The 13,407-nt window shown below is 40.3% G+C and overlaps 1 protein-coding gene across 1 annotated transcript in view; it reads right to left on the minus strand.

The window, feature by feature from the left end:
- Positions 1–13,407, minus strand: part of LOC126456776 (MFS-type transporter SLC18B1-like) — a 312,767-nt gene that overhangs the window by 102,450 nt on the left and 196,910 nt on the right. Inside the window, exon 7 of the mRNA XM_050092546.1 lies at positions 5,603–5,742. Within this exon, the coding sequence (XP_049948503.1) occupies positions 5,603–5,742 (140 nt within the window). The remainder of the gene's footprint in view (positions 1–5,602; positions 5,743–13,407) is intronic.

Consider the following 13,407-nt stretch of genomic DNA (forward strand, 5'->3'; position numbering starts at 1 on the left):
ACTGAACGTTATTAAAGGTCACTGTTTTAGCTATGGAACTGAAAATATCTGTAAAATAATAGCTGATGAAATAATGCTGACATTCAGTCTGCTGCTAACTTTGCACTGACATTGAGACATATTTTGGATAGAACATTTTAATAGATTTGTGTTGAGGAGTGTGACAACAGACTTTAATCATCAACTTTGGTTGTAATTAACAAGAAACTACAGTCTAGCTACATCATAGGCTTTCATGAATAAATTGAGGATACGAACTAACAGAACTTGTTACAAATGACAATATGAATTGCAGTGAACTGAAAGTGAAAGTAAGTGTAAGTTGCAGTGTTACGCAGAGATGGACATTACTCGAATAAATTTCCATGTGGATAATTATCCAAATAATTAGATCAAACAAATTTATTCATGAATAAATTCTTTGTAATTTAAATAAAGTATAACATGTAATGCCACTGTATTCTCTTTGTTTACTTCATGTACCGAAATATATAAAATACTTTTTGAACTGACATGTGTCTCTGGAGTTACATAGAGAATTGAGATTCAAAAATTTTTGAACAGAAATTGGGTCTGAGTACATAAGTAAGTTCATAATATTGCAGCACACTGAAAACTTTTGTACCTTGAAAGTGTCAAGAGACAATTGGGAAATGCTTTTTGGCTTTCTACAAATGCAAATATTGCATCAATATCTTATCTACAAGTTAAAAGCAAATAGTTTAGCTGCATTGCTGCCAGTGGTCAAGGGAGGCTACACAAATAAAATAGCCAAAGCGATGTTGAAGGCATACAGTCACGAGTTTCAAATGATATAACAATGTTAAAAAAAAAAAAAAAAAAAAAAAAAATGGAATGTGATGTGAGAAATGAAACTAATGTGGAATCACAACAAATTATTTGCCAAAACCCAGAATGGAATTGATAATTTTCTGTTATTCGTCATACACACTAATTTCACCCAATTCCACTGGTAAGATGCACATTGTGCATGGACGCACTTCAGGTTCACAGAATATGTGCAACCGAGTGTTGGCACACGAAAGCCACACTGCTACAAACAAGCCTCATGTGGCTGAGACAGCTATGTGACCCATGTACAAGCACTCTCATGGCTGTCATTAGCATTGGTAATCTTTGGCAATGTCTGCTAACATTCATGAAGTGTATTCATGCTCTCTTTTGCACAATGCAGATGCATGTGGGCCATGTGGATAGGAGCATACATTCAGGGCTCTAGTCTCAAGCTCTTCTAGTCCCTGTCCTTTACCTGCATGTATGCCCTTTCCTGTTCCCACTAAAACATCTCACATGCCATCTGTCCCTACAGCACACATGCATGGCCCTTCGTACTTCCCTGCTTGTCCCCAGCTGCATAAAGCCTCCTGAAGTGGAGAGAGAGAGAGAGAGAGAGAGAGAGAGAGAGAGAGAGAGAGAGAGAGAGAGAGAGAGAGAATGTGTTTTTGTATTTCTTCATACTATGGGGGACTCTGTCTGGTAGCTAAAAACATCCAAAAGAGCTGCAGTGAAGAGCAAAAGGTAGCACAGAGTTGAGCATTGAAGCTGTGAGGACATATTTAACAATAAATGTCAACTGGGAGACACTAGAATAAACACAGTGAGTAAGTTGCAAAATTATTTACAAAATTTTTCAAGAACCAAAGTATAGTTAAAGAATACTCTTCAGCTCCCAACATAGCAATCCCACAGAAGATTAACAACATCTCATTCTTCAATAAAATAATAAAGACTAAAATTACTAATACCAGAAGACTTTGGGTAGGTAACTGAAAATCCCCAAATACTCCAAAACAAAGTAAAAGAATACATCATAACCTGAATCAAATGGAAAATTCACCTGAGAAAATTATAACAATCAAGAAAGTTGGTAATCTTATCAATTTCACTTTAAAAATAGATGAAAGTAAATAGAAACATAATAGTGGAACAAATTGTTTCCAAAAATAATGTAATTTGCCATCATTTAAGTGCTCAAGTGATGATAAACACAATGTGTACTTACACCATCTTGAATAACAATTTATTGTTATTAGGTAAATAGCCACCTTTCTATTATGAAATTTCAGTGCAAATCAGTAAAAAAAATCATTTGCTACAAAACATAATGTGTAAACCAAGTTACACAGATGAGACATTCTGTAAATCTTGATTCTGAATTCTTGATTATTTAACATATCTTTTGTAACCCCTTATGCTCTTAGCCTTTTCTACCTACAAAACACACAGTTTTATCTAAATCTTTACTAATGGGAAAATGAGATAGTAACATTAAAATTAATATGACAAAGGAGGTTTCCATAATGTTCTGGTGGGCACACACATTATAAGTAATAGTCGAAAGTGCCATCACACATCTTGTAGTTTGTATTTTGCGCACACACACACACACACACACACACACACACACACACACAGACACACAGAAGTTCATTCCATCTTCTTTGCAAGTAATGTGTACCCTTTTTGTTTTCTTATATGTGTCCTCAAAACATACAGTTCTTTATGGAATTAGTTTCACTTTGTTTAAATGGTAGTATGCTCGGACTTTTCGATATTGTTCAGTGAAGAACCATAAAAACATTTGTAATGTGAGTGTTTGAAATGATAACAGTTGTGCCACTGTTTCAACGGTGCTTTATTATGCAACCAGCAACCACCCAGGCCATTCATGGGAAATAAATTGGAAATTCAAATCAATGTAATGTCTCAGTTTTCATTTCAAGCCCATCATACCTCAACACAATGACTATGTTTTTTCAGAGAACACTGACAAATGTTAAAAATTGCATTTATCTAAAGAGTATGTTAATTGAACCACTCCTCTTGTCCATTAGAATATATTGTAGCAGACTAGCATTGTGTATGCTCTGAAGTCATTTTCCAACATGTGCATTTAAAGAACACATTAATTTTCATTTTTATGCTTAATTTGTAAGGGTTTGGTTTCAAGGTAAAATTATAGAAGGAAAAACATAAAGAAATTATCAGAGAGAGAGAGAGAGAGAGAGAGAGAGAGAGAGAGAGAGAGAGAGAGAGAGTAGATGGATATGGTGATAAAAATAGAATCAGTGAAATAATAAACAAAAATAAAAATGTTTACTAAAACACATATCAACAAAACTTTTGCGTCAAGCCGGTTTCCAGAACTCCTGAAGATAGACGTTGACTGTGGATATTGTATCACAGACACAGTCCCTTTGACTGTTCAGGGATGTCACTAAACCCTCCCAAAGATGTAAACAACCATGCAGAAACAGTACCTATTAGACAGAGGGTGTCCTACAGCCAATCAGTTCCAGTCATTCCACCAGGAAGGAGGTACATGGCTCATGTTGTCTGTCATTCAAGCATGCCTAGATGGTCAACACCGAGGTTTGATCACATCTGCATTGTTACTTTGTGCCAGGAAGGGCTCTCAACAAGGGAAGTGTATGGGCATCTCAGGGTGAACCAAAGTGATGTTGTTCAGATATGGAGATACAGAGAGACAGGAACTGTTGACAACATGTCTCGCTAAAGCCACCCAAGGGCTATTACTGCAGTGAAAAATGGAAATGACCGTTTGGCATCATTGGCCGGGAGGCCCCTTACAGGGCAGGTCCGGCCGCCTCGGTGCAGGTCTTATTACATTCGACACCACATTGGGCGACCTGCGTGCTGAATGGGGATGAAATGATGAAGACAACACAACACCCAGTCCCTGAGTGGACAAAATCCCCAACCCAGCCAGGAATCGAACCCAGGTCCCTTAGGACAGCAGTCTGATAACTGCAGTGGATGACAGCTACCTACGGATTATGGCCCAGAGGAACCCTGACAGCAACACCACCATGTTGAATAATGCTTTTCGTGCAGCCACAGGAAGTCATGTTACAACTCAAACTGTGTGCAATAGGCTGCATGATGCACAACTTCACTCCCAACATCCATGGAGAGGTCCATCTTTACAATCATGACACCATGGAGAGCAGCACAGATGGGCCCAACAAACATGCCAAATGGACCACTCAGGATTGGCATCACATTTTCTTCACCGATGAGTGTTGCTTATGCCTTCAACCAGACAATCGTTGGAAACGTGTTTGGAGGCAACCCGGTCAGGCTGAATGCCTTAAGACACACTGTCCAGCAAGTGCAGGAAGGTGGAGGTTCTCTGATGTTTTGGGGTGGCATTATGTGGGGCCAACGTATGTCACTGGTGATCACGGAAGGCTCCGTAATGGCTGCACGATATTTGAATGCCGTCCCCCGACCTGTATAGTGCTACCATATCGGCAGCACACTGGTGAGGCATTCGTCTTTATGGACGACAATTCGCGCCCCCATCGTACACATCTTGTGAATGACATCCTTCAGGATAATGACATCGCTCAACTAGAGTGGCCATCATGTTCTCCAGACATCAACCCAATGAAGATGACTGGGATAGATTGAAAAGGGCTGATTGTGGATGACGTGACCTTCCAACCACTCTGAGGGATTACGCCGAATCATCGTTGAAGAGTGGGACACTCTGGACTCTTGATGAACTTGTGGACAGTATGCCATGACGAATACAGGCATGCATCAATGCAAGACGATGTGCTACTGGGTATTACAGGTACTGGTGTGTACAGCAATCTGGACCACTACCTGTGAAGGTCTTGCTGTATGATGGTACAACATACAATGGGTGGTTTTTATGAGCAATAAAAAGGGCAGAAACGATGTTCATCTCTATTCCAATTTTCTGCACAGGTTCCGAAACTCTCAGAACTGAGGTGATGTAAAACTTTTTTTGATGTGTGTATATGAACATAAAAGGAAGTTGAGGGGAGGGGAGATTGTATATTTATTGAGGTTAAATCCAGAAAGAAGGCACAATTTGACAATATGTGGGAGAGTGAGGCCTCATTTCCAGAATTCATCTCATGTGGGAGGATCCAAATGGCCACTATGGTGTACCAAGCACTCAGACCCCTCCAGTCATGAAGCAGAGCACGCTCAGCAGGTAGGTACTGAGTGCCCCCAGGGCAAACAGCATTTTTGTGTCCTTTAACACACTCAGCCAGTTTCATGGTGATCATTCTTTTCTAAAATGTCCTTCAGTGAAGATATGGAAGTTGCTTACAAATATGATACATGCTTTCACATTGCACTGTGCAATTTATGTTGTAGGATTTATCAGTGCTGCAAAAGTTGTAATGGGTTGGTATGTAAAATGACAACATTTCTGCCACCAAATACAAAGTTACCTGGCAGTTTTCTTATAACAGCTACAATGCTGTAGGGTTCACAGTCTCATTTACAGCATAGGATGACACACCTCTATTCTTCCCTTCCTCATTATTAAACAAGTGTAGGATCCTAAATAACTCAAAAATGTACTTTTGTGACAATGATAATAAAAGTGTATCAAATTGTATTTTTATGTAACTACCATCAGTCACTAACTACTGTCATGAAAAAATAAATATTAAACAATTATGATAAAATATTTTATTGTAATCAGTTTGGCTAGGGAGCTATTTTATATAAACAATTAATAACCAAAAGGTACAAAAGAATTCAGTGTTTAAAAAGAAGAATATCAAAAACATACCTCCCGTAAGTGTGGTTCGAGAGTAGGGTCCAGGAATCCCCAAGTATTTGACACCACAACAATAACTAGGCTTATCACTATCACTGAAGGCAGTTTCACCAGGTGCAGCAGTGAACCAGTATGTTTGTTTATAGATCCAGCTACAAAACAAAGCCAAAACTTCAATCAAAATATGCAATTTTTCACAGTCACTCAAGAATTCCAGATGACAGCAATTTTATTGGCACAAGGATGGGTTCCCCCCCCCCCCCCCCCAACCCGCACCATGCGCACGCCACACACACACACACACACACACACACACACACACACACACACAAGCTATGATTACCTGCCACTTCAACCAAACCGATGTTCAAAACCATTGTATTCGTTTGAAACTGAGTATACTAAGGAACTACATTGTGCAACAGAATTAAAGGATTACTCTTGCAGGATCCCAAAACTGACTTCCATTGCAGTTCATAAGCTTGAAATTTGCCTCAAAGGTATCTACAACATCCCTCTATAATAGTGCAAAAGTATGGCTCCGTGCAGCACCACCCACGGGCTTGGTGATGCTTCAAACAGCATGGTGTTGACATATGTGGAAAAAAAGGCCACAGTTCAAAAGCTCATGTGAGCTGTAATGTGGGTTAATGATGCCACGTGGGCACCAAATTTGACCTCAGTTCTGCTCAACACCACAGTGTACATGTCGATGATGAAACAGTTATCACAGCCCTTCTTACCAACTTTTCATCCCTTCATTTGACACCTCTGTAAGGGGGGTCAAGATGATGACACCCAGCACTGCAGCCATGCACTGTTTTGATGGGTGGGTGAGGAAAACATTTCAAATACACCACTGCTTGGAAACAACAATAATGTTTTCCTTGGCCAACCATAAGAAAACTGCCCAATTTCAATACTGTGTGTGACTTCCATCACAAAGGCATCAAAAGAAGGAATGACATGTGGGTAAGAAGAGCTATAAAACCCTTCTCATCATGTGGCACGTCCCTGGTGGTGTTGGGTAAAATTATGGTGAAATTTGATGCCAATGTGACATCATTAAACCACCTTGCAGCTTACATGAACTTTTGCACTGTGACCATTTTCACATATGTGTCAACAGCTCACTGTGTGAAGATCACCAAGTGCAAGGGTGACATTGCAGGGTGCCACACTTTTACACCATTACAGAGGAAGGTTTTAGCACTTTTCAGACAAATTTCAAACTTATACAGCACAATGGGAGACAGTTACGTGGTTCTGAAAATGTGATCCTTTAATTTTGTTGCACAGTGTATTTGTTGCGGTGCATTAGCACATTGTTACTATTTACCTTGTGTTGCGTCCTTGTAACTTTACCACTGATCGGCTCATAGAAAGTGGATAAGCAACTGAACTGAAAGGGCTAACACATAAGAGCATATTTTGAGATACTGCATATCTTACGTCTGGTTAAAATGAAAACCAAAACTATAATAAGACAAAACAGTTTATATAGCACATAGGCCTTTTTAGTGATTAACAGGGAACTACTACTTACCATCATGTCACACATTCAAAAACACAATCAATAAAATGATCAGTCTATTTCTCACTAAACAGAGGGTTAGCAATTTATTCTGCTGACCACTTCAGTTAAAGACATGTTCCTTTGCTACACTGGAAAAAGTAATGTAAAAAGTCCAGCACAAATTGGAAAAAATGTTACAAACATCTCAAGTTTCCAAATGTGTCAGTTCATCAAAATTGTGCAGTCTTAACATGAGTCTCATTAACATCATATTCTGGCAAAGTGTACATAGAAACTGAAACTTGGATCAAAAATGTCTTTGCTTAATTTAATTATTGGTTTCAATCATTACAATCATCATCAGATTCGCCTGTCTCTTAATATAAGTAAAATGTTGAATTGCTGCAATCTTGAAGGTGATCATGCATGACACCCCTCATCAATTCTGGCAAAGTGTCTGTGTTGTCTTAATACAGGCAGTGCCAGTACCAATCCATGACCTACTAGGGCTTCGATGGATGGGAGGGACCACATTAGTGTGCAGGCACAGTTAACCAGGCTGTGCCTGTGTACTATATGGATGGCTCTCAACTGGGAGTACTCACAATGTATAGTGACCAGTAACAGGTCCCCAGCAGAGGTCCCTTGGTAGCATCCCCTCGTAGCCTGCATCTCTATTCACTAGATTATCATTAGTCCTAATGTTGATGGCTTCCTTTACAATGTCATCCAAAAATCCTCTGGCCCTGCATGACACTCTGCTTCATTCAAAACTGAATATGAGCCGATCAACTCAATGAAAGTGGATAACCATGTGTAAAGCAGAGAATACATTTTTCATGGTTTATCTCCTTTATACATTCATGTAATGGTTTCTGGTCTAGATCCTAAGAAAGATTCTAAAGATCCAAATTAAGTAAAATATGAATCACTTATGGTAAAAACACACAGTGTATATGATGTTTTGTAAGAGGAAAGGAAGAGTGACATTTTAAATAAAGGTTTTGTTATCACAACATATGTCTGTACTGGTGTTTTTTTTTAATTCTATCTGGGATCATATAAGGAACTACCAAGATTCTCTGCGACTTGCATCCTTTGTACTGAGTCAAAAAAAGAATTGACACACTTGTAGCAACAGTATAAGGAAACAAAATGAATGCTTTGACTGCTGTTTTGGTATTGGAGAAATTGTGGTACTACAAACCAAACTGTGACAGTCTGATTCCACCCTTTAGGAAAAGTTATGGGAGTATGCATTCATGCCCAAGGGCTTAAGGTGTGCTAATAGCTATTTCGATTTTCATCTGGGTAGACATAGACCTTGACGGTATGTTTATTCAAACCTCTAGAGGACACAAACTCAAGAGTCCTTCTCAAGCACACAGCCATAGATCTTTTTCTTTAAAAAAAGTGAATAATTAATGTAGGGAGGACAGCTCTGGCAGAATGCAAGTACTTCATGAGAACAGGAGGTCACTTACCAAACAACAGATATGTTCAGTCACAGACATGCAAACACGAAAGAGAAAGGAAACTTGCTGGCTTTCGTAATACATCCTTTATTGAGCTAGAGTCAAAAACAGACATCTTATATTGTGTTGGCTGAACACCAAATGCTAGGATCGGTTTCAGCATTTCAACTAGTGCATTCTGATCATTGTGTGTCCTCTTGGTACAATGTAGGTGTGTGTGTGTGTGTGTGTGTGTGTGTGTGTGTGTGTGTGTGTGTGTGTGTGTGTGTGCATATGCACGCAGAAAAGCTAGTGGTGGATAAGATTGCACAGATTCTGTAGCAGCAATTGAACTCTAGCATTTTGTGCTCAGCTAAATGTTGTGTCACTGGGTGGTCAATTTTGTTCTTCACCACAGTTTGGCGGTGTCCATTCATTCTGGCGACAGCTGGTTGGTTGTCATACAGACATAAAAATCTGTGCAGTGACTGCACCAGAGTTGGTATGTTACATAGCTTCTTTCACAGTTAGCTCTGTCTCTGGTGGGACACGATAAGCCTGCAACAGGACTGGAGTAGGAAGAGCTATGTGGGTTGATTGATCAGTTCTTTCACCTGGCTCTTCCAAGTAGCAAGAGTTTCCAGCTGGCAATGAAGGCCATTTTCCAGCAGGCACTGGAAAACTGACTGAATGTTCTGTAAATGATCTTCCCAAGTAGGGCCTGTGACCCAGATCATCATCAAAGTAGTTCACACAACTGGGATTGTCCAAAACAACTGCTCAAAATATTCTTGGTAAATTTCTGGTGCAGACGAGATTCCAAAAGGCAATCGATTAAACTGGTGAAGGCCACAGGAAGTGTTGGGAGCAGGGAAGACTAAGAAACTGTGTGCAACAGCAACTGCAGATAATCATCATTCAGTTCGATGCGGGAAAGATACTGCCCCCTCCCCCTCCCAACAATTTTGCCAGCAACTCTGCCTGCCTATCTGAAATTCAACCAGCCACCAGCCCACAATCACCGTTGTGGAAATGTTGCGTCCATGCTCGGCCTAACTACACATTATGAAAACAGGGGAAGAGAAACAGAAAAAAAAGAAAAAAAAACAGGATTGTCACACATGTAATAGAGTCCTTCATCACCACTTTAGTATCTGCAGTAGGTGGACAACACTGCTACATGACACAGACAGTATGGGTCCTACAATGGCTGATGGTCATTTGGTAACAAACTGGGAACAGAACTCTGTGAGTGGAATAAACTCAACATGCTAACTGAACTATAGGAAGTAGAGCATCCAAATCCATGTAGAAACATGCATGACAATATACCCAGCATGGGGCTGGCACACGTGGCTCATGTCTGAACACACAACAATTCTCGACACAAGTGCGAGGATAGGTCTGGAGTGGTTGAACTGCACTAGAGCAATGGTCTCCTCCACTTACTGCTGCTCATAGGTAAACACCTCTTTCAGTGGGTCTGCCAACATGACATGATATGTACAAACTCCACGGCATGTTTATGAACTAATCCACTGTTCTACTCATGCAAGCTCATCCACCTCCATCAGGGCATCTGCTGGCAATAATATTAAAATAATTCTATGGGCAACAACACTGGTGTTTCTCCATAAGCCTGATGGCAGAATTCGTGTTTGTGGAGACTTTAAATAACTATCAATGCTAAATCAGTTGTTGAGACTCATTCCATTTCGTGCCCTGAGGATGTTGTATCAAAACTAGTAGAAGGGAAATATTTTTCCAGAATTGATGTAACAGAGAGTTATCTACAAATACCATTAAGTGAAGTTTCGAAGCACTTCATGGACATCAATTCTCCCTTAAGCATCTATCATTAAAATTTCCTCCCTTTTTATGTGGCTGGTGTCCCTGTACTTTTTAAGAATTATGTAGAAAAGTTTCTCTGGAAGGTCTTCTGCTGCCTGCTAACTAGCTGGATGACATCATCATTACCACTGAAGTGAGGGAAGCACATCTATGTAATTTTTGCCTTCCTCTCCAAACCTTAAAATGCAATAGTTGAAGAAATGTGAATTCTGTTAAATTAGAAGCAGACCATCTGGCACACTTGCTTTATATGTCTGGCTTACGCCCAATGCATAAAAACTTTGATGGAATCATCAAAGTCCCTCCTCCATCTAATATTAAAGAAACACAATCCTTCATGGATAAAGTCAGTTATTTATCTCTCAGACATCAGCTACATCCGAAGATGCCAATCTGCTCAGAAAAATGATGCCAAATTTCAGTGGAGCACTTCTTGCCAACATGTTTTTGATCACTTAAAGAGTAACCTTTGCTGTGGACCATGCCTAGCCACATTTACACCACAAAACTATTGGCCCTGTCACCCAAGCCTAACAATTCGGCATTGGTACAGTTTTATTGGACAAAATACCCTTAAAGGCCAGAACATCCCAAAGCATATGCCTCACAAACATTACATTTCACTCTACTCAGCTATAGCTAAGTTTTCATAAAAAACAATTATCTATAATTTTTGGCATTCAACTGTTTCACAATTTCCTCTACACAGTGAAATTCCATCTAATTATCAACCACAACCTTCTGGCCACCCTATTGGACCTCACAGCTGTATACTGAAGAAATAGCTCAGTGATTACATAGGTGGGCCCTATTTCTAAGCAAGTACCAACACCATATCCACAAAATATCCACCTCTCAACACATCAATGCACTCTCCCTGCTCCCCCTTGTTCCCAACACACACTATGAACTACTACTTTTTCTGTCTGTAGTTTATGATAATGTGATACACAAATTCAATGTATGTGGTATTATTTTTACTCTCGTGGGAGTCCCTTTTATGTCTTATGGTTGTTACAGTGAAAATTATTTGTATTTTACAATATTCAAGCATCTTGCTTGCTTCAGGATGCTCTAATCTTTTATATTAATTATTTTATTACAAAGGTTATTAGACAGTTCTGGTTCTGCTCCATCATTCATCGGAGATTCACCAGTTGGGTCAAAACTCTTCCTCCCCAACTGCATACTTAGCTACTGCACAGCTGCAAGTAAACATTTGTACATGGTGCAATGTTGTCTTCTCAAAAAACAAATAATTCTTCTTTCTTTTCCTTTCTTCTAGATGCACTGTTAGTTCATTTCTTCCATAGTTTATCTTCTCAGTGTTTGTTTCTTCTGCATCCTATTTATCCTTTATTCATCTTTCACCAATATGATTCAATGATGATTCCGTCTTATAAGTATTGCATATGCCTGCATCCATACAGTACAACTGTTCCTTAAGTTCAAATTCCAACAACACTAGGCATTCGCAGGTTTTCCATAATCCTTCAAAAGGAACCTTCTATTATCAAAGCCATTAACCCATAAACCTGTGCTCTAAAATCCTGTGTCCAATACTCATTATACGAGGGCAGTTCAATAATTAATGCAACACATTTTTTTTCTCTGCCAATTTTGGTTGAAAAAACCGGAAATTTCTTGTGGAATATTTTCAAACATTCCCGCTTAGTCTCGTATAGTTTCATTGACTTCCGACAGGTGGCATCGCTGTAAGGAGCTGTTAAAATGGCGTCTGTAACGGATGTGCGTTGCAAACAACAGGCAGTGATCGAGTTTCTTTTGGCGGAAAACCAGGGCATCTCAGATATTCATAGGCGCTTGCAGAATGTCTACGGTGATCTGGCAGTGGACAAAAGCATGGTGAGTCGTTGGGCAAAGCGTGTGTCATCATCGCCGCAAGGTCAAGCAAGACTGTCTGATCTCCCGCGTGCGGGCCGGCCGTGCACAGCTGTGACTCCTGCAATGGCGGAGCGTGCGAACACACTCGTTCGAGATGATCGACGGATCACCATCAAACAACTCAGTGCTCAACTTGACATCTCTGTTGGTAGTGCTGTCACAATTGTTCACCAGTTGGGATATTCAAAGGTTTGTTCCCGCTGGGTCCCTCGTTGTCTAACCGAACACCATAAAGAGCAAAGGAGAACCATCTGTGCGGAATTGCTTGCTCGTCATGTGGCTGAGGGTGACAATTTCTTGTCAAAGATTGTTACAGGCGATGAAACATGGGTTCATCACTTCGAACCTGAAACAAAATGGCAATCAATGGTGAGGCGCCACACCCACTCCCCTACCAAGAAAAAGTTTAAAGCCATACCCTCAGCCGGTAAAGTCATGGTTACTGTCTTCTGGGACGCTGAAGGGGTTATTCTGTTCGATGTCCTTCCCCATGGTCAAACGATCAACTCTGAAGTGTATTGTGCTACTCTTCAGAAATTGAAGAAACGACTTCAGCGTGTTCGTAGGCACAAAAATCTGAACGAACTTCTCCTTCTTCATGACAACGCAAGACCTCACACAAGTCTTCGCACCCGAGAGGAGCTCACAAAACTTCAGTGGACTGTTCTTCCTCATGCACCCTACAGCCCCGATCTCGCACCGTCGGATTTCCATATGTTTGGCCCAATGAAGGACGGAATCCGTGGGAGGCACTACGCGGATGATGAAGAAGTTATTGATGCAGTACGACGGTGGCTCCGACATCGACCAGTGGAATGGTACCGTGCAGGCATGCAGGCCCTCATTTCAAGGTGGCGTAAGGCCGTAGCATTGAATGGAGATTACGTTGAGAAATAGTGTTGTGTAGCTAAAAGATTGGGGAATAACCTTGTGTATTTCAATGCTGAATAAAACAACCCCTGTTTCAGAAAAAAAATGTGTTGCACTACTTATTGAACTGCCCTCGTATATGCTACTTGATACTGTAGAAAGGCTGACACACTGAATCTTCTCAGTTCTTGTTACTCACCCACGAAGTTTATCTTCAATAA

This window comes from Schistocerca serialis, chromosome 2, assembly GCF_023864345.2.
Source record: "Schistocerca serialis cubense isolate TAMUIC-IGC-003099 chromosome 2, iqSchSeri2.2, whole genome shotgun sequence".
NCBI lineage: Eukaryota > Metazoa > Arthropoda > Insecta > Orthoptera > Acrididae > Schistocerca > Schistocerca serialis.